This window comes from Trematomus bernacchii, unplaced genomic scaffold, assembly GCF_902827165.1.
Source record: "Trematomus bernacchii unplaced genomic scaffold, fTreBer1.1, whole genome shotgun sequence".
NCBI lineage: Eukaryota > Metazoa > Chordata > Actinopteri > Perciformes > Nototheniidae > Trematomus > Trematomus bernacchii.
Window position 1 is genome coordinate 739,364 of NW_022987584.1, and position 25,818 is coordinate 765,181.

At 42.4% G+C, this 25,818-nt stretch overlaps 2 protein-coding genes and 1 non-coding gene across 3 annotated transcripts; 1 reads left to right on the forward strand and 2 right to left on the reverse strand.

Moving 5' to 3' along the window:
* Window positions 1–220: 220 nt before the first annotated feature.
* On the reverse strand, window positions 221–7,905 carry LOC117480797 (slit homolog 1 protein-like). The gene is made up of 12 exons (XM_034128262.1): window positions 7,669–7,905; window positions 7,151–7,246; window positions 6,002–6,193; window positions 5,521–5,616; window positions 5,266–5,445; window positions 4,835–5,164; window positions 3,668–3,763; window positions 1,838–2,029; window positions 1,429–1,524; window positions 1,174–1,353; window positions 881–1,072; window positions 221–717 (listed from the first exon to the last, which is right to left on the reverse strand). The coding sequence occupies exons 1-12, from the start codon at window positions 7,819–7,821 to the stop codon at window positions 688–690; spliced, it is 1,833 nt and encodes a 610-aa protein (XP_033984153.1). The 5' UTR covers window positions 7,822–7,905; the 3' UTR covers window positions 221–687.
* A 1,939-nt stretch (window positions 7,906–9,844) lies between these two features.
* On the forward strand, window positions 9,845–14,195 carry LOC117480837 (platelet glycoprotein Ib alpha chain-like). Its single transcript, XM_034128322.1, has 8 exons — window positions 9,845–10,096; window positions 10,609–10,704; window positions 11,703–11,894; window positions 12,352–12,447; window positions 12,523–12,702; window positions 12,804–13,124; window positions 13,259–13,426; window positions 13,569–14,195. Exons 1-8 carry the CDS (start codon window positions 9,935–9,937, stop codon window positions 14,193–14,195), a joined length of 1,842 nt encoding a protein of 613 aa, XP_033984213.1. The 5' UTR covers window positions 9,845–9,934.
* A 2,888-nt stretch (window positions 14,196–17,083) lies between these two features.
* trnag-ucc lies at window positions 17,084–17,155 on the reverse strand. Its single transcript has one exon. It is a non-coding gene; the product is annotated as a tRNA-Gly (tRNA).
* Window positions 17,156–25,818: the final 8,663 nt, after the last annotated feature.

Genomic DNA, 25,818 nt, shown 5'->3' on the forward strand with positions numbered 1-25,818 from the left:
TACAAAGAATATAATAAAAACAAATACAATTAAATACAACATCAATAAAATAAACAATTTTCAGAAAACTATTTAAATATAAAGAAATCAAGGGTACAACAATTATCCAAATTATAAACCAGACTACAAATATTAATTAATTTAAAATGAGAGATGGCTTTTTTGAAATTATATTATCCAGTTTAGGGGTTTACAAACAGAAAGGACAAATAAGAAAACACATTTTTTATCGTTTATTAAATGACTCTCTGATGACTTAAAGGTGAGTAAACAGTTTTTATTGATTAATGTAAATTAAACACACAGTTAATATTCATTTATTTTGTTAGTAGTGATTATGGGAGGCCTTTGGGAATGTGTCATTAAAAGCGTGTTGAGGGTTAGGGTTAGGGTTAGAATGATAATAAAGGTGGTTTTAATTTTTATAGTTTTAAAAAGATTAATATCCCGCTATACTTTCTAATAGAATGAAAAACAGAAGATAGACAGGAAGTGACGTCATAACTCTTATCCAATGATGTCTACATTTGGATTTTAGTCATTTCAAATGTAACAACAGAAAATAATAATGATGTCATGACGTTCATCCAGCTGACCAATCACTGAGCAGCCTCTCCCTCAGGAGGCGGGGCCACACTCCAGGGCATGCTGGGTAAGCAACGAGTAAGCCACTCCCTCCAGCTGCTCCTAGGCTCCTCGGGGGTGGTGGTTGTTGCCCTGAAAAAAAAGGGTACTCAAATAAAAATTAGGAATTCATTTAAAATGCTTTATGCTAAACAGTTTAGGGGTGTTAAAAACCGAAATGGCTTTTATAGGACATTTAAGGAAATTCATTTTAATACAAAAATAGAATTCAAAATGAGATTGTGGTGGTTGTTACCTTGGTAGTGGTGGTTGTTGCCTTGGGGGTGGTAGTTGTTGCCTTGGGGGTGGTGGTTGTTGCCTTGAAAACAGTTTCCATTGGCTTGTTTCCGTCTCCACGTATCGGATGCTCTGGCTCTGGTGGACACAGCTCAGATTCTTCAAGATTCAATACAGCTGTTGCCTTATGCCTCAGAGGAGAGTCGCACACCTGAGAACAGAAAGCGAACGCCAGAAATAAGTCTGTTTTTTATTTTGAATTTGCATTAAGGCAACAACCTGTCATAAAGACTTTCCATGGCCGGTTCTCACCACGCTCGAAGCGTCGGTCGTGACGATCGGTCCATTCCGCACGTACACGTTGAATTCATATTCATCAAGGTATCTGCGCAAGTAACCGAGGGAACAGGAGCAGGCCCAGGGATTGGCCGAGAGGAAAAGGTACGGCACGTCCTCCTTCGGGCTGAACCAACCGTCAGGCATCGTCAGGACCTGAAATAAAAAGGTTTGAGATCCCCACTACAGGCAAGAAAACGGACATTTAAGGACTGTTGTTCCTTTCCCCACCTTGTTGTTCTCGATGTACAGGGTCTCAATCACAGCGAGGGGTTGTAGCATGAGCTGAGGAAGAACCTGGATACGATTGGACGATAAGTCCAGGATCTAAAAGGTGAGAATTAGAAGAGAGACAAGTTGAGCGTTCTTCGGTAAGAAAACTAAAAGTCTTCTACATTTTTATCACGCTAACTTCACGATATGAATCCTAGCATCCTAACAATCTACCTTCATGTTCTGCATACAAAGTTCCTACACTACTATATTCATTCAATTCTTCTTAACTTCCTAACATGCTTCCTTCACGGCATGTATCCTAACTTCCTTAGATGCTTCCTTCACGGCATGTATCCTAACTTCCTAAGAAGCTTCCTTGTACATCCTTCAGCATGCATCTTCCCTTGCTAGCAGACAGCCTGACCTCCAGCTTGCTGAGTCCGGAGAAGGTGTTGTCACTCAGAGAAACCAGGGCGTTGCCCTCCAGGTAGAGTTCAGTCAGCGCCGGACAGGCGGAGAAGGATCCATCAGGGAGGGAGGTCAGGCGGTTCGACCCCAGCCGGAGGACACTGAGGCTGGGGAGGATCGGAGCGGAGCTGGGGGTCAACTCTGGAACCTGGAGACACAGCAAGTCAAGAAACTTTAAATACTAAATATGTACGACGCCTAAAACAAGAGATATTAATATTGATCCTTGTTCTACATCCTAACATCTCAATAAGGTACCTTCTTGTTCTGCATCCTAACCTCTCAATAAGGTACCTTCTTGTTCTGCATCCTAACATCTCAATAAGGTACCTTCTTGTTCTACATCCTAACATCTCAATAAGGTACCTTCTTGTTCTGCATCCTAACATCTCAATAAGGTACCTTCTTGTTCATCCTAACATCTCAATAAGGTACCTTCTTGTTCTGCATCCTAACATCTCAATAAAGTACCTTCTTGTTCTGCATCCTAACATCTCAATAAGGTACCTTCTTGTTCATCCTAACATCTCAATAAGGTACCTTCTTGTTTTGCATCCTAACATCTCAATAAGGTACCTTCTTGTTCTGCATCCTAACATCTCAATAAGGTACCTTCTTGTTCATCCTAACATCTCAATAAGGTACCTTCTTGTTCTGCATCCTAACCTCTCAATAAGGTACCTTCTTGTTCTACATCCTAACATCTCAATAAGGTACCTTCTTGTTCTACATCCTAACATCTCAATAAGGTACCTTCTTGTTCTACATCCTAACATCTCAATAAGGTACCGTCTTGTTCTACATCCTAACATCTCAATAAGGTACCTTCTTGTTCTACATCCTAACCTCTCAATAAGGTACCTTCTTGTTCTACATCCTAACCTCTCAATAAGGTACCTTCTTGTTCTACATCCTAACCTCTCAATAAGGTACCTTCTTGTTCTGCATCCTAACCTCTCAATAAGGTACCTTCTTGTTCTACATCCTAACATCTCAATAAGGTACCTTCTTGTTCTGCATCCTAACATCTCAATAAGGTACCTTCTTGTTCTACATCCTAACATCTCAATAAGGTACCTTCTTGTTCTGCATCCTAACATCTCAATAAGGTACCTTCTTGTTCTACATCCTAACCTCTCAATAAGGTACCTTCTTGTTCTACATCCTAACCTCTCAATAAGGTACCTTCTTGTTCTACATCCTAACATCTCAATAAGGTACCTTCTTGTTCTGCATCCTAACATCTCAATAAGGTACCTTCTTGTTCTGCATCCTAACATCTCAATAAGGTACCTTCTTGTTCTGCATCCTAACCTCTCAATAAGGTACCTTCTTGTTCTGCATCCTAACATCTCAATAAGGTACCTTCTTGTTCTGCATCCTAACCTCTCAATAAGGTACCTTCTTGTTCTGCATCCTAACATCTCAATAAGGTACCTTCTTGTTCTGCATCCTAACATCTCAATAAGGTACCTTCTTGTTCTGCATCCTATCTTCTTAATGAGCTAACTTTATATTTTCGTCTTAAAATCTTAACAAACTACCTCATTGGTTTTACTTGCTAAAAAGCTACAATCACAACGTGCATCCTAAATTCCTAGCACGCTTCCTTCATGTTCTGCATCCTAGTTATTTCAGTACTCGGGTGATTAGACTAAAATGAGAGATCTAAATATTGATTCATATCAATATCAATATCCTCAGTGAACCTGGACACACAGGAAATAGAGACATATGTACAGAAACTAAAATGAGAGATATCATTGATTCCGGATTCATCCGACACCTTGTTTCCAGTGAGGTCGATCTCGTAGATCTCCGTGAAGATCTGGAAGGAGGACCAGGAGAGTCTGGAGAATAGGTTCTGGGGAAACAACAGAACCTAAAAGAAAAAACAGTAGAAGAAGAAACACTGTAAAAGCTGTTTCCTTTCCAACTGCTGTCGTGTTATCGCTCTGGAACAGGAAGACAGTTTTCTGCTGTGGTCCTGTCCGTCAGAGAAGGACAGTCAGCTGTTAGCTACAGGATGTTTAATAAAACATGGGTCATCTGGCTTATTCTGCTATAATCACATTTGGTCATTTATTTTTGACATTTCAGTACAAAATGTTGAGCAAGTTAGAGGCTTTATCAGAATCAGAAGCGGTTTTATAACCCGGTTCACACATACAAGGAATTTGCTTTGGTATATCTAAGTCTTTTTTTAAATGTATGTTTTGTATATTCACATTCATTATATTTTCGTAATTATTTTATATTTCTATTACTAAATGTTTTATATTTTCATCATTATTATAAATATTTGTACTTATTCTTTTCACTTTTTTTTATCTTGCCTTAAAGTGGACCCTATCATGCTATATTTGAATAATATAGTGTAGGACCATACCTATATAAGGCATATTTATACTTTTTTTTTTTTTCAAAATACCAAACAGATCATGCATTTTAGCCATGCCTCATTTTGCTCAATTTGAAAAATGTTAGCTCTGTTTTTGCAAGGGCAGATTCAGTGAGAACAGCACCACCTACTGGCCTGGCATATGTACTACAGCATCTCCAGCGCTTTCGAACGGCAATGGCCGTGGCTGTCTCCTCCTGATTGGTGGAGTTGGCCCAATAGCCGTAGCGCCACCGTCCTGACGTCAGGACAGTGTTCAAATCTGGATCAGTTTTTATCAGATCCGTTGCAGCCCCTTTTTTAGAGATTTGGGTATGGAGGAAAATAGAGAGGGTTGTGTTTTCTGACACTTGGTAAGTTCCCTGGAACACCGGGGACACATATTCATGTATACAAGACGTACCAAAGTGCATTTTGCATGATAGGTCCCCTTTAAATTTCTCTATAGTTTAATCTCTCTTAAAATGTCCACTTTTAACTTTGACTATATTTCTCTGTGTATAAAACTGTTTAATTTCACACACTGAAGTTAGAGTTCCCCTCTCGTGTTACCTTGGTCGCGGGTTCGAGTCCCGTCGGTACTCCGGTGAATCCCGCCACGGTGCAGTTTTCCTGTCTCCGGTGGTCCTTATCTCTGCCGCCGTGACAACCGGGAACCGCTTTTACCGGAGCAACGAGGAGGGCAAAAGCAGTAGTCATAGAAACAGCAGTAGTAGTGGTATGAATGTGAGTATTAGTAAGAACTGGGACGGTGGGAGCCACAGTTTCCATTGGCTTGTTTCCGTCTCCACGTATCGGATGCTCTGGCTCTGGTGGACATAGCTCAGATTCTTCAAGATTCAATACAGCTGTTGCCTTATGCCTCAGAGGAGAGTCGCACACCTGAGAACAGAAAGCGAACGCCAGAAATAAGTCTGTTTTTTATTTTGAATTCGCATTAAGGCAACAACCTGTCATAAAGACTTTCCATGGCCGGTTCTCACCACGCTCCAAGGGTCGGTCTTGAGGATCGGTCCATTCCGTACGTACACATTGTAATCATATTCATCAATGTATCTGCGCAGGTAACCGAGGGAACAGGAGCAGGCCCAGGGATTGGCCGAGAGGAAAAGGTACGGCACGTCCTCCTTTGGACTGAACCAACCGTCAGGCATCGTCAGGACCTGAAATAAAAAGGTTTGAGATCTGCACTACAGGCAAGAAAACGGACATTTAAGGACTGTTGTTCCTTTCCCCACCTTGTTGTTCTGGATGTACAGGGTCTCGATCACAGCGAGGGGTTGTAGCATGAGCTGAGGAAGAACCTGGATACGATTGGACGATAAGTCCAGGATCTAAAAGGTGAGAATTAGAAGAGAGACAAGTTGAGCGTTCTTCGGTAAGAAAACTAAAAGTCTTCTACATTTTTATCACGCTAACTTCACGATATGAATCCTAGCATCCTAACAATCTACCTTCATGTTCTGCATACAAAGTTCCTACACTACTATATTCATTAAATTCTTCTTAACTTCCTAACATGCTTCCTTCACGGCATGTATCCTAACTTCCTTAGATGCTTCCTTCACGGTGTGTGTCCTATCTTCCTAACAAGCTTCCTTCATGGCATGTATCCTAAGTTCCTAACATACTTCCTTTATGGCGTATATCCTAAGTTCCTAACAAGCTTCCTTGTACATCCTTCAGCATGCATCTTCCCTTGCTAGCAGACGGCCTGACCTCCAGCTTGCTGAGTCCGGAGAAGGTGTTGTCACTCAGAGAAACCAGGGCGTTGCCCTCCAGGTAGAGTTCAGTCAGCGCCGGACAGGCGGAGAAGGATCCATCAGGGAGGGAGGTCAGGCGGTTCGACCCCAGCCGGAGGACTCTGAGGCTGGGGAGGATCGGAGCGGAGCTGGGGGTCAACTCTGGAACCTGGAGACACAGCAAGTCAAGAAACTTTAAATACTAAATATGTATGACGCCTAAAACAAGAGATATTAATATTGATCCTTGTTCTACATCCTAACATCTCAATAAGGTACCTTCTTGTTCTACATCCTAACATCTCAATAAGGTACCTTCTTGTTCATCCTAACATCTCAATAAGGTACCTTCTTGTTCTGCATCCTAACATCTCAATAAGGTACCTTCTTGTTCTACATCCTAACATCTCAATAAGGTACCTTCTTGTTCTGCATCCTAACATCTCAATAAGGTACCTTCTTGTTCTGCATCCTAACCTCTCAATAAGGTACCTTCTTGTTCTGCATCCTAACATCTCAATAAGGTACCTTCTTGTTCTGCATCCTAACTCTCAATAAGGTACCTTCTTGTTCTGCATCCTAACATCTCAATAAGGTACCTTCTTGTTCTGCATCCTAACCTCTCAATAAGGTACCTTCTTGTTCTGCATCCTAACCTCTCAATAAGGTACCTTCTTGTTCTGCATCCTAACCTCTCAATAAGGTACCTTCTTGTTCTGCATCCTATCTTCTTAATGAGCTAACTTTATATTTTCGTCTTAAAATCTTAAATCTTATTGTGATTGTAGTAATGTGTTTTTATTACATGTACAGCACTTTGGCTCGACCAAAAATCGCTTTTAAATGTGCTATATAAATAAAACCTGATTTGATTAACAAACTAACTTATTGGTTTTACTTGCTAAAAAGCTACAATCACAACGTGCATCCTAAATTCCTAGCACGCTTCCTTCATGTTCTGCATCCTAGTTATTTCAGTACTCGGGCGATGCGACTAAAATGAGAGATCTAAATATTGATTCATATCAATATCAATATCCTCAGTGAACCTGGACACACAGGAAATAGAGACATATGTACAGAAACTAAAATGAGAGATATCATTGATTCCGGATTCATCCGACACCTTGTTTCCAGTGAGGTCGATCTCGTAGATCTCCGTGAAGATCTGGAAGGAGGACCAGGAGAGGCTGGAGAATAGGTTCTGGGGAAACATCAAAACCTACAAAAAAACAGTAGAAGAAGAAACACTGTAAAAGCAGTTTACTGTCAAACTGCCGTGTCGTGTTATCGCTCTGGAACAGGAAGACAGTTTTCTGCTGTGGTCCCGCCCGTCAGAGAAGGACAGTCAGTTGTATGTTCACATTCATTATAGTTTCGTACATTTTTTACATTTTCTTATTTCTATTACTCAAAATTAAAAATGATTTATTTTGATAATTGTTTTTTTTTATTATATTTTCATCATCATTATAAATATTTGTACTTGTTTTGTTTATTTTCTTTCACTTTTTTATCTTGCCTTAAGTTTCTCTATAGTTTAATCTCTTTTAAAATGTCCACTTTTAACTTTGACTATATTTCTCTGAGTATAAAACTGTTTAATTTCACACACTGAAGTTAGAGTTCCCCTCTCGGTGTTACCTTGGTCGCGGGTTCGAGTCCCGTCGGTACTTCGGTGAATCCCGCCGCGGTGCAGTTTTCCTGTCTCCGGTGGGCCTTATCTCTGCCGCCGTGACAACCGGGAACCGCTGTTACCGGAGCAACGAGGAGGACGAAGAGGAGGAAGATGTGCATTCTGGGAAATACCTGTAGCTCCTGAGATAAACTGAAGAAACTGAAGGAACCCTCTGACTGTACGCTGCTCTGTGTGTGTGTGTGTGTGTGTGTGTGTGTGTGTGTGGTGTGTGTGTGTGTGTGTGTGTGTGTGTTTGTGTGTGGGTGTGAGTGTGTGTGTGTGTGTGTGTGTGTGTGTGTGTGTGTGTGTGTGTGTGTGTGTGTGTGTGTGTGTGTGTGTGTGTGTGTGTGTGTGTGTGTGTGTGTGGGTGTGTGAGTGTGACTGACAGCTGCTGAAACAGGAAGTGTGATAAGACTCAGCTGTGTGTCTGTTGATAGCATGTGCTTCTATGTTTATTTTACAATTCGGAAAAAACATTTTCACTGACATTGCGATTAGAGGGAATACATAATTGTGGCATCATTATTCTCAATATTATCAAAAATATATATTAAAATTGACATGATGTGATTTCATTTGCAAAAACAAAGAACTCATAAATTAAGGAGCTATAAAACCTTTAAAACAAATATTGCGTTAAAAAAACATTGGATTTTCTCTGAGATTAAATATGATAATTTAAAACTGAAACAGAAGACCCAGGGCTTTCCTCGTTAAGGGGCATTAACTTGAACTATGCTTGCAGTTATTTAAATTATTTACTTTTAACTATATGGTTACTGTGTCGGACAAAACAATGAATAAAACATGATGGTGCAGAAATAAAGAGGAAAGAGTGACTCGTGATTTTTAGTGTTTCGCTGACAGTTTATTGCCGCCATGTTTCTGCAGGTAGAGCCTGAGATTGATCCTGATACAACAACAGACAGAAAAACAAACTCTCAGCCAATGGGAGGAGGGCTAGACCGTGATGTCATCGAGTCCTGAAGGATTCTGAGGTTGTGATTGGATAAGGCCCCCTCCTCCTCCTCCTCAAACCGCCCAAAGAATAATAAAAACTAAACAGACGATTCAAGAAAAATCAGATTTATAACGTGACGCACACTTTAGATTATGATTCTAAATTAACCCGGAAATACACACACTCACACACACATGGACGTCCAACACACACACACTTGCATGAGGGCGAAGAAGCTCCCTTTAGCAGCAACAGAACCCGATATTAAAGACACTTTTTTATACTAAACGATAGTTATATCAATAATAGTGACAGTGACGTCACAAAGCACATGTAGGCGGGGTTAAAATACAGGAAGTAAATGAGTAAACAAAGAAAACAGCCAATCAGAAAAGCCCAAGCTGGAAAGAAAAAAGAAAAATCATAAAAAAGGAAATCTCCCATCATGCCCGGCTGGTGGCGGCAGGTAATAATCGAGATTGTCCTGTGATTGGTTGATTCCAGAGACATGCTTCTCCGGCCAATCACAATCACTTCCTGTGTTTTTGTCATCACCTTGTAAAAAATAAAGAAAGGTCTTAATGTACCTTAACGAGGAAAGCGTTGGGTCTTCTGTTTTAGTTTTAAATTATCATATTTAATCTCAGAGAAAATCCAATGTTTTCTCTTAAATTGGTTAGAAACTTTTTTGACGTTTTAACTTGGAAATGTGTGACTCTCTTTCCCCTAGTTTTCCAATTATGTTTTCTTCCATTTATTATTCTTGAGTTCAAATTACTTTCTTTTACATTTTTTTCTTTGTTTTTGCAAATGAAATCACATCATGTCAATTTTAATATATATTTTTGATAATATTGAGAATAATGATGCCACAATTATGTATTCCCTCTGTCAGTGAAAAAGTTCAAATTAAATATTTTTTCCATAGAAGCACATGCTATCAACAGACACACAGCTGAGTCTTATCATACTTCCTGTTTCAGCAGCTGTCAGTCACACTCACACACCCCACACACACACACACACACACACACACACACACACACACACACACACACACACACACACACACACACACCCCCCCCGCCCACACACACACACACACACACACACACACACACACACACACACACACGCAAACACACACACACACACACACACACACACACACACACACACACACCACACACACACACAGACAGAGCAGAGTACAGTCAGAGGGTTCCTTCAGTTTCTTCAGTATCTCTCAGGAGCTGCAGGTATTTCCCAGAATGCACATCTTCCTCATCTTCCTCCTCTTCGTCCTCCTCGTTGCTACGGTAACAGCGGTTTTTGGTTGTCACGGCGGCAGAGATAAGGACCACCGGAGACAGGAAAACTGCACCGCGGCAGGATTCACCGGAGTACCGACGGGACTCGAACCCGCGACCAAGGTAACACGAGAGGGGAACTCTAACTTCAGTGTGTGAAATTAAACAGTTTTATACTCAGAGAAATATAGTCAAAGTTAAAAGTGGACATTTTAAAAGAGATTAAACTATAGAGAAACTTAAGGCAAGATAAAAAAGTGAAAGAAATGAAAAAAATAAGTATATCTATAATATTTATAATATATATTAAAAAGAAAAACCGACTTAGATATACCAAAGCAAATTCCTTGTATGTGTGAACCGGGTTATAAAACCGCTTCTGATTCTGATAAAGCCTCTAACTTGCTCACCATTTCGTACTAAAATGTCAAAAATAAATGACCAAATGTGATTATAGCAGAATAAGCCAGATGACCCATGTTTTATTAAACATCCTGTAGCTAACAGCTGACTGTCCTTCTCTGACGGACAGGACCACAGCAGAAAACTGTCTTCCTGTTCCAGAGCGATAACACGACAGCAGTTTGACAGTAAACAGCTTTTACAGTGTTTCTTCTTCTACTGTTTTTTTGTAGGTTTTGTTGTTTCCCCAGAACCTATTCTCCAGCCTCTCCTGGTCCTCCTTCCAGATCTTCACGGAGATCTACGAGATCGACCTCACTGGAAACAAGGTGTCGGATGAATCCGGAATCAATGATATCTCTCATTTTAGTTTCTGTACATATGTCTCTATTTCCTGTGTGTCCAGGTTCACTGAGGATATTGATATTGATATGAATCAATATTTAGATCTCTGATTTTAGTCGCATCGCCCGAGTACTGAAATAACTAGGATGCAGAACATGAAGGAAGCGTGCTAGGAATTTAGGATGCACGTTGTGATTGTAGCTTTTTAGCAAGTAAAACCAATGAGGTAGTTTGTTAAGATTTTAAGATGAAAATATAAAGTTAGCTCATTAAGAAGATAGGATGCAGAACAAGAAGGTACCTTATTGAGAGGTTAGGATGCAGAACAAGAAGGTACCTTATTGAGAGGTTAGGATGCAGAACAAGAAGGGTACCTTATTGAGAGGTTAGGATGCAGAACAAGAAGGTACCTTATTGAGAGGTTAGGATGCAGAACAAGAAGGTACCTTATTGAGAGGTTAGGATGCAGAACAAGAAGGTACCTTATTGAGAGGTTAGGATGCAGAACAAGAAGGTACCTTATTGAGAGGTTAGGATGCAGAACAAGAAGGTACCTTATTGAGAGGTTAGGATGCAGAACAAGAAGGTACCTTATTGAGATGTTAGGATGCAGAAACAAGAAGGTACCTTATTGAGAGGTTAGGATGCAGAACAAGAAGGTACCTTATTGAGATGTTAGGATGCAGAACAAGAAGGTACCTTATTGAGATGTTAGGATGCAGAACAAGAAGGTACCTTATTGAGATGTTAGGATGCAGAACAAGAAGGTACCTTATTGAGAGGTTAGGATGCAGAACAAGAAGGTACCTTATTGAGATGTTAGGATGAACAAGAAGGTACCTTATTGAGATGTTAGGATGCAGAACAAGAAGGTACCTTATTGAGATGTTAGGATGTAGAACAAGGATCAATATTAATATCTCTTGTTTTAGTTGTCGTACATATTTAGTATTTCAAGTTTCTTGACTTGCTGTGTCTCCAGGTTCCAGAGTTGACCCCCAGCTCCGCTCCGATCCTCCCCAGCCTCAGAGTCCTCCGGCTGGGATCGAACCGGCTGACCTCCCTCCCTGATGGATCCTTCTCCGCCTGTCCGGCGCTGACTGAACTCTACCTGGAGGGCAACGCCGTGGTTTCTCTGAGCGACAACACCTTCTCCGGACTCAGCAAGCTCGAGGTCAGGCCGTCTGCTAGCAAGGGAAGATGCATGCTGAAGGATGTACAAGGAAGCTTGTTAGGAAGTTAGGATATACGCCATAAAGGAAGTATGTTAGGAAGATAGGATACATGCCGTGAAGGAAGTATGTTAGGAAGATAGGACACATGCCGTGAAGGTAGCTTGTTAGGAAGATAGGACATACACCATGAAGGTAGCATCTAAGGAAGTTAGGATACATGCCGGGAAGGTAGAATCTAAGGAAGTTAGGATACATGCTGTGAAGGAAGCTTGTTAGGAAGTTAAGAAGAATTGAATGAATATAGTAGTGTAGGAACTTTGTATGCAGAACATGAAGGTAGATTGTTAGGATGCTAGGATTCATATCGTGAAGTTAGCGTGATAAAAATGTAGAAGACCTTTAGTTTTCTTACCGAAGAACGCTCAACTTGTCTCTCTTTTAACTCGCACCTTTTAGATCCTGGACTTATCGTCCAATCGTATCCAGGTTCTTCCTCAGCTCATGCTACAACCCCTCGCTGTGATCGAGACCCTGAACATCGAGAACAACAAGGTGGGGAAAGGAACAACAGTCCTTAAATGTCCGTTTTCTTGCCTGTAGTGCAGATCTCAAACCTTTTTATTTCAGGTCCTGGCGATGCCTGACGGTTGGTTCAGCCCGAAGGAGGACGTGCCGTACCTTTTCCTCTCGGCCAATCCCTGGGCCTGCTCCTGTTCCCTCGGTTACCTGCGCAGATACATTGATGAATATGAATTCAACGTGTACGTACGGAATGGACCGATCCTCAAGACCGACCCTTGGAGCGTGGTGAGAACCGGCCATGGAAAGTCTTTATGACAGGTTGTTGCCTTAATGCGAATTCAAAATAAAAAACAGACTTATTTCTGGCGTTCGCTTTCTGTTCTCAGGTGTGCGACTCTCCTCTGAGGCATAAGGCAACAGCTGTATTGAATCTTGAAGAATCTGAGCTGTGTCCACCAGAGCCAGAGCATCCGATACGTGGAGACGGAAACAAGCCAATGGAAACTGTGGCTCCCACCGTCCCAGTTCTTACTAATACTCCCATTCATACCACTACTACTGCTGTTTCTATGACTACTGCTTTCCCTACTACACCTCCTATCCCTTCTTCTCCTTTGACACCAACGTTTGTAGAATGGTCAGACCACTCAACAAATGCCCAAACTGATCCTTTAACCGCGGCCAAGACGACCACCACCACTACGAAGGTAACAACCAACACCATCTAATTTTTAATGCTTTTTTGGTATTAAAATGAATTTCCTTAGATGTCCTATAAAAGCCATTTCTGTTTTTAACATCCCTAAACTGTTTGTAATGCATTTTGAACCCTTTTTTCAAGGCAACAACCACCACCCCCATGGCAACAACCACCACCCCCATAGCAACAACCACCACCCCCATGGCAACAACCACCACCCCCATGGCAACAACCACCACCCCCATAGCAACAACCACCACAACCAAGGCAACAACCACCACCCCCATACCAACAACCACCACAACCAAGGTAACAACCTAGTTTTTTATTAAAATGAATTCCCTCAGATGTCCTATAAAAGTCCTTCCTGTTTTTAACACCCCTGAACTGTTTATAATGTATTTTAAATTCATAATTCATAATTTTTATCTGAGTACCCTTTATTTTCAAGGCAACAACCACCACTACCAAAGCAACAACAACCGCCGGCGATGACTCAGTAACCGGTCGATTTCGCAGCGTCCGAGGCGCTGGGGTTTTCTGTTTCTGGCTTTTCGCCGGCTGCTCCCTGCTGTGCTTGGTGTCGGCGGTGGCCATTTTGGCGACCGTGGCGAGGATGGTGTTCTGGTACCGGCGGGTCTACAAGCCAATTAGCGCGGCACTAACGAGGAGGCAGGAGGTCGTTAGGCTGTTAACGAGGGAAGGGAGGGATGAGGGGAGTGCTGTGTATCGCTCAGTTCTGTACGTCCATAGAGAGGGGGGAGTCGAGGAAGAAAGGGGGGAGACGGGAGGGGGTTTACAGGAACACGATGTACCGAGTGATGAGCAAAGAAGAGGAAGTGGGGGGGAGGAAAGTGATGGAGGAGTGTCAGGTATCGGGGGAGGAAAGGGGGAGGAGAATGGGGGATTCCAGGAAGCGCTACAGCGTTATTTTGAGGGAGGAGGCGGGGGGGAGGGGGGAGAAGGAGTGGGTGGTGGGGGGGTGGGAGGGGGCGGGGGAAGAGGCAAGGAGCAGCTGGGGGGAGTGGCTTACTCATTACTTACCCAGCATGCCCTGGGGTGTGGCCCCGCCTCCTGAGGGAGAGGCTGCTCAGTGATTGGTCAGCTGGATGAACGTCATGACACTTCCTGTCTATCGAGAGGCGAAGTCCCTCCCCTTCCAGTTGAGCTTCATGGGACCTTATTTCAGAAAAGTTATGCATTGAAGTCAATGGAGAGAGAAAGATTATCTTTCGATCCCGTTTGAATTGTGCCACGAATTACACATATGATGTTTGTCAATTTAAAAGATAATTTTACAAGTCAAAAAAATAAAAATGTGTCGTAAAACTGTGAAGTAACACTTTGTTTGTGTGAAACCGCTCAATGAGCTACATCTCCCGTCTCGCACCACACACCAAGACGGCCGTCACGTTGGCACGTTTCACTTCTTTCTTTCAGAATGAGGCGGAAAGTATTAAAAGAGGTGAAAATCACTCCAAGTCTGGGCATGTTGAGAGCTGCACATACACACAAGGGGAGTGAGTCGGTTCATAAGAGCCAGCATGCGGGACCGGGACTCTGGGATTTGTAGTCTTTCTAGTTGCCTATTTTTCATAGTCTTATATTTCAACAGTTTTACGACAAACTGTGACTTTTTTGACATGGAAATGATTTTTTAAGATTGACAAACATCATATGTGTAATTCATGGCACAATTCAAACGGGATCGAAAGATAATCTTTCTCTCTCCATTGACTTCAATACATCATTTTTCCGAAATAAGGTCCCATGGGGCGGAAGTAGATGGGCGGGACTTCGCCTGTCTATTTTCTGTTTTTCATTCTATTAGAAAGTATAGCGGGATATTAATCTTTGTAAAACTACAAAAATGAAAAGCACCTTTATGATAATTCGTCTCAACACGCTTTTAATGACACATTCCCAACGGCCTCACATAATCACTACTAACAAAATAAATGAATATTAACTGTGTGTTTAATTTACATTAATCAATAAAAACTGTTTACTCACCTTTAAGTCATCAGAGAGTCATTTAATAAACGATAACAAATGTGTTTTCTTATTTGTCCTTTCTGTTTGTAAACCCCTAAACTGGATAATATAATTTCAAAAAAGCCATCTCTCATTTTAAATTAATTAATATTTGTAGTCTGGTTTATAATTTGGATAATTGTTGTACCCTTGATTTCTTTATATTTAAATAGTTTTATGGAAATTGTTTATTTTATTGATGTTGTATTTAATTGTATTTGTTTTTATTATATTCTTTACATTGTATTTTTTATTACTTCTAAATTCTCAACATTTGATTTATTCATTATTAATATTATTAGGTAATTTAAACATAAATAAATATAGATTAAAAAAATGTATATATATATTTAATATAATTACTATATAATTATAAAAAACGACAAATGAATTGTAAATATGTCAAACAGCTCAGAGGTGAAATGGTCAGGTGATCAGAAGCTTCTTTAATGATCATCATTTATTCTTCAGCTGGTTCGGATCCATCATGTCGGATTCTAAATAAACAGACTTATAAATAAACTTAAAAAACTCTAAATATAAACTTTATCTCTTAGCATGAAGCTAACGGGATTTACCTTCTTCTTCTTGTTTCTACGGCAGCTTCACTCACCTGCTTCAGGTAAGTTTGTTCCTGATTTAAACTTTAGATGTTTTGTTTCTAAAATACACGCCTTATATGCTAATCGTTATTTATAAACAGCTGATGGTTATAATGCAATATATCCAGTGGCGTTTTTATATGTACAAAAGTGGTGGGGGACGAACAACTTAGATGTGTATATAAGCTTCTGGTGCTTTTTTAAACACGTAAACAAATAGCTGTAGGCTAGATAGAGAGAGGGGCGGGCGGCTGTGGCACAGTGGATAGTGTCTTAGTGTTCAGATCAGGGGAGCACAGGTTCAAACCCCACTGCAGTCAGCATGTCGTTGTGTCCCTGAGACACTTCACCCCAAAGTGCTCCTGTGGGGATTGTCCACAGTACTGAGTGTATGTAAGTCGCTTTGGATAAAAGCGTCTAACAAGTAACATGTCAATTTAAACAAACAGGGAGGCTTTTATTGTGAAACAGTCACCGGAATGTGTTTTCAAAATAAAGCTCCAGTCGTAGTTGATATTTGAGGAGACTAAGAAATATTCAGAGTAATAAACATCTAATAATAATAATAAAGTGATATGAATAAATATTATAAAAATGATGTTTTAAAAATATATTTAAGGACAGAAAATAACCTGTAGGCTCACACACACACACACACACTCTCTCACAGACGACGCATTCAGGTGCTGTAGGATAAAAAACGAAACAAAAACACATATTTTGTTCTTTAACAGTAAACCAGAGCAACAGGATCCTAAAATAAATGCACCTAAACGACAAACAGTTTCCCAACTATGGATAAATAAAGTGTAAATAAAGTAAAACAACACACACACACACACACACACACACACACACACACACACACACACACATACCATGTATACATCACTTCAGGGGACATTACATTGACTTACATGCATTTCCTGGAGACTTATCCTAACCCTAACCCTAACCAACACATGCCTAACCCCTAACCCCTAACCCTTAATTTACCCTAACCAAGTCTTCACCCTAAAATGAATGATTCCCTTCATGGGGACCTCCATTTTGTCCCCATAAGGGAGGCGAGTCCCCACTAGTGACTGTGTAAACAGATTTAGGTCCCCACAAGTATAGTAATGCTAGGCCACACACACACACACACACACACTCACAAACAACTCATTCAGTGCTGTAGGAAAAAAAACGAGACAAAAAGACACATTTTGCTCTTTAACAGTAAACCAGAGTACCAGGACCCTAAAATAAAAACATCTTAATGACAACAAACTTACCAACTTCTGATAAATAAAGTATAAATAAATCAAATATCCAAAAACAAAATATCTGCGTTGGCCGGGAATCGAACCCGGGTCAACTGCTTGGAAGGCAGCTATGCTCACCACTATACCACCAACGCTCGATGAATTCTGACGCTCACGGTGCCAGTTTTAAATAATGACAAAGGTAAACAGCGGCTTAGTTTATGCTAAAACTAGTAGTTATAAAACACCAAACAGCTCTCATTAACTCCGAAGATTAGCTTTAAGGCTCTAGCTATCGTTATTGTAATCTACATCGTTAGCAATTCCCGGATGTGGGTTTTGTCGTCACTGCAGAGGAAGCTAACGGCTAACTGAGGAGCTAACGTACCTGAAGCCTTTGATTTACAGCAGGTTTATCTCCGTGTTAAAATCCCTTACATTGAGAGAGAAGTGGAAGCATAGAAGAAAAACACAGATAGGAGGTTTACTCTGGTTAGATTTGCAGCAGAGACACGAGATAAATAAAGAGGCGTCACGTGATCATAATAACACAGGTGTACTTTGCTGTTTCCTCCACTAGGTGGCGACATTTAGCAGGGGTTTACAAGTCCAACGGGCTTTGTGTTGTGTGTTAGCAGGACAACATGAGTGGCTTTATTTTTAACTAGGATTCTTTTTTACTTTAAAGTACATTAAATATAGGAATATATATTTTGAACATGGGAAGAAAAGAAAACTCTGAAAGTGATGGACATGTTTGTAAAAAGATGTGGAAAGTGGAAATGTTCAGTAAAACATATGGTAACAATAACAATGACAACGATTTTGAAAAGTAAATCATTTATTAAATTAAAAACATATTTGAATGAAATAAGGAGAACATTTTTGGGAATTGAGGAAATGTATTTTTATGGAAGAATTTGGTAAAATAATGTTAATAATAACATGTATTTATATAATATATTTTAATAAGTTAAAAAAAGGTTAAAATTAACACATGTTTGGGAAATACTTACGGACATGTGGGACATCATTTAAAAGTTATTAAAAATTGGGATATTTCTTTTAGTTTTTTTGTTTAGTTCAATTGTAATATTTCTAAACAAGTCGTATTTATTTTTACTTATTGAAATGTTTTATTATTTCTCCCATTTTATTTGCCAGAAACAAATAAAATATCTCCCTTTTGCACAAAAACAACCTTCAAATAATGTGGTATTCTTCTCGAGTAGTATTTGTTAATTTCCCACGTTATTAATTAAATGCTTCATTCACTGTTTTCCTCTCTGTCTCTGTTTCAGGCTGACGGCCAATCAGCTGCTCACACACACACACACACACACACACACACACACACACACACACACACACAGACACACACACACACACACACACACACACACACACACACACACACACACACACACACACACACAGACACACACACACACACACACACACACACACACACACACACACACACACACACACACACACACACACACACACACACACACACACACACACACACACACACACACACACACACACACACACACACACACACACACACACACACACAAACACACACACACACACACACACACCCTCACACTCTCCCCCCCGCCGACACCTCCCTGTCGTTTCGATCGACGCTCCGTATCCGTTCATAACCTCCGCCATTATTCATCCTCCCCCTCCTCTTCCTCCCCCTCCTCTTCCTCCACACCCCCCCCCCCTTTCTTCCCATGGTGCCGCTGTCTCTCGCCCTGCAGGGTTTCTCTCTCTCTCTCTCTCTCGCCTCGACCTCGCTCATTTAACTCCCCTCTCTCTCTCTCTCTCTCCTGGTGATTATCCTCTTCCTCCTCCTCCTCCTCCTCCTCTTCCTCACCTCCCTCCCCCCCCCCCCTCCCCCCCTGTCGTCTCCTTCCCCGCCAGCCATGATCCGTGGCGGGATGATAATTCCCAGACGGTCTTCCTCCTCCTCCTCCTCTTCCTCACCTCCTCCTCTTCCTCTTCCTCGCGGTAAGTGTCCATCTCCTCCCTTTCTGCCCCCTGCTGTGTTGTGTTGATCGCTTGTTATCCGGGGGGGGGTTATATTATATATATATTGACTCCCTGCCTCCCCTCCTCAGTGGGGGGTGTGTGTATGTGTGTGTGTGTGTGAGGGTGTGTGTGAGAGTGTGTGTGTGTGTGTGTGTGTGAGGGTGTGTGTGAGGGTGTGTGTGTGTGTGTTCCCCGCGGCCAGTGACCTTCTGTCGAAGCGCCGCCCCGGTTGACCAGACAGGGTAATTAGTTACGCCTCGAGGGAGTGTGTGTGTGTGTGTGTGTGTGTGTGTGTGTGTGTGTGTGTGTGTGTGTGTGAGAGAGGAGACACACTTCATACGGCTGCACACACACACACACACACACACACACACACACACACACACACACACACACACACGGATTGCAGAAACACACACTCGTTCACGTCTTAAAGCTGCACGGATTTTGGTTCCTTGCACAAATTCACACATCTTGTTCTCTCACACACACACGCACACACACACACACACACACACACACACACACACACACACACACACACACACACACACACACACACAGACTTATTCACAAAAGGACAAAAGAGACGAAAGTCCTGTGACAAAATTTGGACTAAAAGCTGATTTGGACCAGGTAGGTGTACAGAAATGATGTGTCCCCAGAAGTAACCTATATAAGCGCGTGTGTGTGCACAGAGGTCAGGCTTAGGGGCGACTTTTTTTTACTTCAGAAAAACTTTTTTCTGTTTTTTTTGGCGTGGATTTTCCTTTGTCTGTTTTTAACACAAGAGTTGCATTCATAATTTGTTTCTGTTTTTTTTTTTTTCCTCATGGACTCGTGTATTTATTTATGAAAACATTGTATTTTGGCAGTGCGTAATTCGAACAAATCAGAGAAATTAAATAAAGTAAAAAATCTCAAAAAATGATGTTCCAAGTTTAATCTCGGAAAGTAAAAAGTTTAATTTTGCAAAAAAAAAAGTAATGAATTGAAAAAGAAAAAAAAAGAATATGGATGTTTAGAAAAAGGACAAAATGTGTTGGAGCACTAGCCAATGGGAGCGCGAGTTTTCCATAGTGATGTCACTATGTTCAGTACGTATAGACGTTCTTCTCTCTCTTTATGAACTTTCTTTTTTTTGTTCACAGAGCTAAGCGTGCTGACCACACCGAACTAACAGAGAGTGTGTGTGTGTGTGAGGTCATGTCCGGCATGACGAGCGGAGTGTGTGTGGAGAGCGATCTCTCCTCCATGCTGCAGAGAAGCTCCGCCCCCTCGCACCACCACCACCACCCCAATCACCATGGTTACAGCGGACAGGGACAGGTGAGCTAACGCGTTTTTTTACCTGTACTGACGATGTAAAAACACAGAACATTAGTCAATAAGAACGAGGTGTTTTATCAAGACTCTAAAGGAGCCCTTCAACTGAGTTGTGGGTAAAAAATACATTGATATACAATCACAAATTCCACGGAAAAATACCTGAAATGTGAAACAGTGAGAAGAAAAATACCTTTATTTTTGGAGGAATCAGAAATGAGAACCACTTTTCCTCCAGGACTTTTAGCCGTACTTTTTACTCCCGATGTAAAACCGCTAGCTTCGTTAGCAAAACGTCACACCCGAGTTCCTTCATGTGAATATCGGTTTACCTGATGGTACGTTCTAGGTTTACCTGATGGTACGTTCCAGATTTACCTAATGGTACGTACGCTCTAGGTTTACCTGATGGTACGTACATTCCAGGTTTACCTGATGGTACGTTCTAGGTTTACCTGATGGTACGTACATTCCAGGTTTACCTGATGGTAGTGTTCTAGGTTTACCTGATGGTACGTTCTAGGTTTACCTGATGGTACGTTCTAGGTTTACCTGATGGTAGGTTCTAGGTTTACCTGATGGTACGTTCCAGGTTTACCTGATGGTACGTTCTAGGTTTACCTGATGGTACGTACATTCTAGGTTTACCTGATGGTATGTTCCAGGTTTACCTGATGGTACGTACATTCTAGGTTTACCTGATGGTACGTTCTAGGTTTACCTGATGGTACGTTCTAGGTTTACCTGATGGTACGTTCCAGGTTTACCTGATGGTACATTCTAGGTTTACCTGATGGTGCGTTCCAGGTTTACCTGATGGTACGTTCCAGGTTTACCTGATGGTACGTTCCAGGTTTACCTGATGGTACGTTCTAGGTTTACCTGATGGTACGTACATTCTAGGTTTACCTGATGGTACGTTCTAGGTTTACCTGATGGTACGTTCTAGGTTTACCTGATGGTACGTTCTAGGTTTACCTGATGGTACGTTCTAGGTTTACCTGATGGTACGTTCCAGGTTTACCTGATGGTACATTCTAGGTTTACCTGATGGTGCATTCCAGGTTTACCTGATGGTACGTTCCAGGTTTACCTGATGGTACGTTCCAGGTTTACCTGATGGTACGTTCCAGGTTTACCTGATGGTACGTTCTAGGTTTACCTGATGGTACATACATTCTAGGTTTACCTGATGGTACGTTCCAGGTTTACCTGATGGTATGTTCTAGGTTTACCTGATGGTACATTCTAGGTTTACCTGATGGTACGTTCTAGGTTTACCTGATGGTACGTTCCAGGTTTACCTGATGGTACGTTCTAGGTTTACCTGATGGTACGTTCTAGGTTTACCTGATGGTACGTACATTCTAGGTTTACCTGATGGTACGTTCCAGGTTTACCTGATGGTACGTACATTCTAGGTTTACCTGATGGTACGTTCTAGGTTTACCTGATGGTACGTTCTAGGTTTACCTAATGGTACGTATATTCTAGGTTTACCTGATGGTACGTTCTAGGTTTACCTGATGGTATGTTCTAGGTTTACCTGATGCTACGTACGTTCTAGGTTTACCTGATGGTACGTACATTCTAGGTTTACCTGATGGTACGTTCTAGGTTTACCTGATGGTACGTTCTAGGTTGACCTGATGGTACGTTCCAGGTTTACCTGATGGTACGTTCTAGGTTTACCTGATGGTACATTCTAGGTTTACCTGATGGTGCGTTCCAGGTTGACCTGATGGTACGTACATTCTAGGTTTACCTGATGGTGCGTTCTAGGTTTACCTGATGGTACGTTCTAGGTTTACCTGATGGTACGTTCTAGGTTTACCTGATGGTACGTTCCAGGTTTACCTGATGGTACGTTCTAGGTTTACCTGATGGTACGTTCCAGGTTTACCTGATGGTACGTTCCAGGTTTACCTGATGGTACGTTCTAGGTTTACCTGATGGTACGTACGTTCTAGGTTTACCTGATGGTACGTACGTTCTAGGTTTACCTGATGGTACGTTCTAGGTTTACCTGATGGTGCGTTCCAGGTTTACCTGATGGTACGTTCCAGGTTTACCTGATGGTACGTTCCAGGTTTACCTGATGGTACGTACGTTCTAGGTTTACCTGATGGTACGTACGTTCTAGGTTTACCTGATGGTACGTTTTAGGTTTACCTGATGGTACGTTCTAGGTTTACCTGATGGTACGTACGTTCTAGGTTTACTTGATGGTACGTTCTAGGTTTACCTGATGGTACGTTCTAGGTTTACCTGATGGTGCGTTCCAGGTTTACCTGATGGTACGTTCTAGGTTTACCTGATGGTGCGTTCCAGGTTTACCTGATGGTACGTTCTAGGTTTACCTGATGGTGCGTTCCAGGTTTACCTGATGGTGCGTTCCAGGTTTACCTGATGGTACGTTCCAGGTTTACCTGATGGTACGTTCCAGGTTTACCTGATGGTACGTTCCAGGTTTACCTGATGGTACGTTCCAGTTGAAACACATGGTTATGGAAATAATCTTGTATTTGCGTGTGTACCGACCATTTCATAGTATTGCTGTTAGCGCTGCCTACCAGCAACTTTGTGTCAAGATTGAAAGGCTTTATCATCGTACGCAGCTACTGTGTAGGTATACAATGGAAATCGGAAGTGCAATACTCCTCCAACAATGCAACATAAATATAAATAAAACAATACAACACATTTATAGAGCAAGATTAGGTTGCAAGAAGACCACGCCACGTCAGCTCTTTACTCCTTTAACTAACAAAGCTAATTAACTAAGCTACCGGGTCATTCCCAGTTCAGACTTCTGTCTCCTGAGGTTAAGGTGACGCAGCATCAGACGGTGTATAAGTGTGTGTTGGTGATTAAGGTGTGTGTGTGTGTGTGTGTGTGTGTGTGTGTGTGTGTGTGTGTGTGTGTTCTCCAGGGTCTCTCTCCGATGTTGGACTACAGCTCAGAGATGGATCGGTACCGTTCGTCCATCGCCAGTTTCTACAAGTCCAACGTCAACATGAACGTCTCAAACTTCCCTCAGTCGGCGAAGCTGGCGGCCATCTTCCCCCCCGCCGCTGCCGCCAGGCTAGGCGCCATGGCAACCGCGCCCTGGGGTTGCCACGACAACGTCAACAACCATCATCACCACGCGGCGGCCATGTTTTGGGGACGACACAAACCAGCGCCTACTCATCATCAACATCATCAACATCAACACATGGCATCATCATCATCATCGCACCCTCCCAGCATGCAACAGGGCGAGGGAGGGGGAGGAGCCGAGAAACACGGACACACGTCACTGCCTGTCTCCTCGCAGCATCACCCACGGCAACGGGAACTTCCTGTACGGCGGCGACTGCAACAACGTGAAGCATCAACAACATCATCATCAGCAGGGAGGATTAGGTCCCTCCCCCTCGGACTTTGTGGGCCTATCGGAGGGTGGCGGCCGCAATGTGGGAGGCGGATTCCTGGCCGGATTACCCCCAGGGGTCATCGTCATGGCGATGGGGTCATCAGGAGGCGGGATCTCGGACGCCAGCGCCTTCCAGATGACGGGCGGCGGAGGCTCCTCCCCTTCCTGCTCCGCCTCCCCCTCGTCGGGGGTTACGGCGGCCGGAGGGGGTGTGGCCTCGTCGTCGTTAGGCGCGGTTGCTAAGAGGAAGAGGAAGCGATGCGGCGTTTGTTCGCCGTGTCGACGACTCATCAACTGTGGAGTTTGTTCTTCGTGCAGAAACAGGAAGACGGGACATCAGATCTGCAAATTCAGGAAGTGTGAGGAACTGAAGAAGAAACCGGGGGGGGGGAGGGGGGGTGCTGGAGGTGAGACACACACACACAGACACATGCACACATACACACACACACACACACACACAGCAAACACACACACACACACACACACACACAGACACACAGACACACACACACACACACACACACACACACACACACACAGACACACAGACACACAGACACACACACACACACACAGACACACACACAGAGAGAAGAGATTTCCATGATTTTATTCAAATCTGCACAACAATTCAATAAACTACTCTTATTGTGAAGGAAATTCAAACACTTTTATAATTTTCTAAATAAAAGCGTGTGTGTGTCCTGGCTCACTTAACCCAGACTCTCGCCCTGCTGTGTGTGTGTGTTTGATAGTCTGTGAAAGTGTGTGTGAGTGTGTTGGCGGGTGGTGAAAAGCGAGAGCTTGATCCCTGCTGAGGTCTGGCAGACTGCCAACTCACTCACACTCTCACACACACACACACACTCACACACACACACACACACACACACACTCACACACACACACACACACACACACACTCACACACACACACTCACACACACACACACACACACACACACACACACACTGATCCAGAGTGATAAAATGAGCCGAAGAGAGGGAAAGGAGAATATTTGCTATATAACCGTGTGTGTGTGTGTGTGTGTGTGTGTGTGTGTGTGTGTGTGTGTGTGTGTGTGTGTGTGTGTGTGTGTGTGTGAGTCTGATCAATAATTAATTGACACCAGCGTTCGACCTCTTTAATGACTCTATACAACACACACACACACACTCCCTGTGGGAATCTCCACAAACTATCACTAATTATTCCCTCAATGTGGTGTGACTACACGCACACACTGAAACATGGTCTGTGTGTAAGTGGCCATAATCTCCCTCAATTACACACTAATTGGACCTTTGGAGGCTAGCAGCAAGTGACAGGAGAGTTAGGGTGTGTGTGTGTGTGTGTGTGTGTGTGTGTGTGTGTGTGTGTGTGTGTGTGTGTGTGTGTGTGTGTGTGTGTGTGTGTGTGCGTGTGTATGTGTGTGTGGTGGTTTCCTTCTCTTGACTCATCCTCCTCTTTGAAGTCGTCCCGACTTTTAACTGATGAAAAGTTTACTTTGTGAAAAGAGCAGCTGTTAGCTGTTAGCGGTTAGCGGTTAGCTATTAGCGGTTAGCTGTTAGGTGTTAGCTGTTAGCTGCTAGTAACTGGTGTAGTTTCCTAAAGTTATTGGTTTTAAAGACTACATTTCCCTCTCAAACGTCTTCTTCTCTGTTTCTCAGCGGCCGCCCTCCGTCCCGACCGGCGAGGCATTTCGTTGGTTCTTCTAGCGTCCCTCCGAACAGGAAGTGACATCACACATGGACTACAAATCCCTCTTGGATGAACTGAAAACAAACTGGATTTGAACCGGGTGCTTTGCAGCAGGACTACAAGTTTCCTACTGTGTGAAAGACATTTAAAGACTACAAATCCCACCTTAAAGACTACAAATCCCACTTTAAAGACTACAAATCCCACCTCAACCAGATCAACCGGCCAGGAGGACAGAGGCCGGGGCGGCAGTTTGTCAACAGGAAGTTAATGGAGTTTTTTTTTCACATTTTCCTGATTCCTCACACATTGTGTAGATGCTA

Bases quoted from the DNA above. Each gene is read 5' to 3' on its own strand.
- LOC117480797 (XM_034128262.1), bottom strand. From the start codon at position 7,821: ATGCACATCTTCCTCCTCTTCGTCCTCCTCGTTGCTCCGGTAACAGCG. The intron at 6,194-7,150 runs GTGTCGGATGAA...CTGTGTCTCCAG, and splicing joins TCGACCTCACTGGAAACAAG to GTTCCAGAGTTGACCCCCAG. The intron at 1,073-1,173 runs GTGAGAACCGGC...TTCTGTTCTCAG, and splicing joins CGACCGACGCTTCGAGCGTG to GTGTGCGACTCTCCTCTGAG.
- LOC117480837 (XM_034128322.1), top strand. From the start codon at position 9,935: ATGCACATCTTCCTCATCTTCCTCCTCTTCGTCCTCCTCGTTGCTACG. The intron at 12,703-12,803 runs GTGAGAACCGGC...TTCTGTTCTCAG, and splicing joins AGACCGACCCTTGGAGCGTG to GTGTGCGACTCTCCTCTGAG. The intron at 13,125-13,258 runs GTAACAACCAAC...CCTTTTTTCAAG, and splicing joins CGACCACCACCACTACGAAG to GCAACAACCACCACCCCCAT.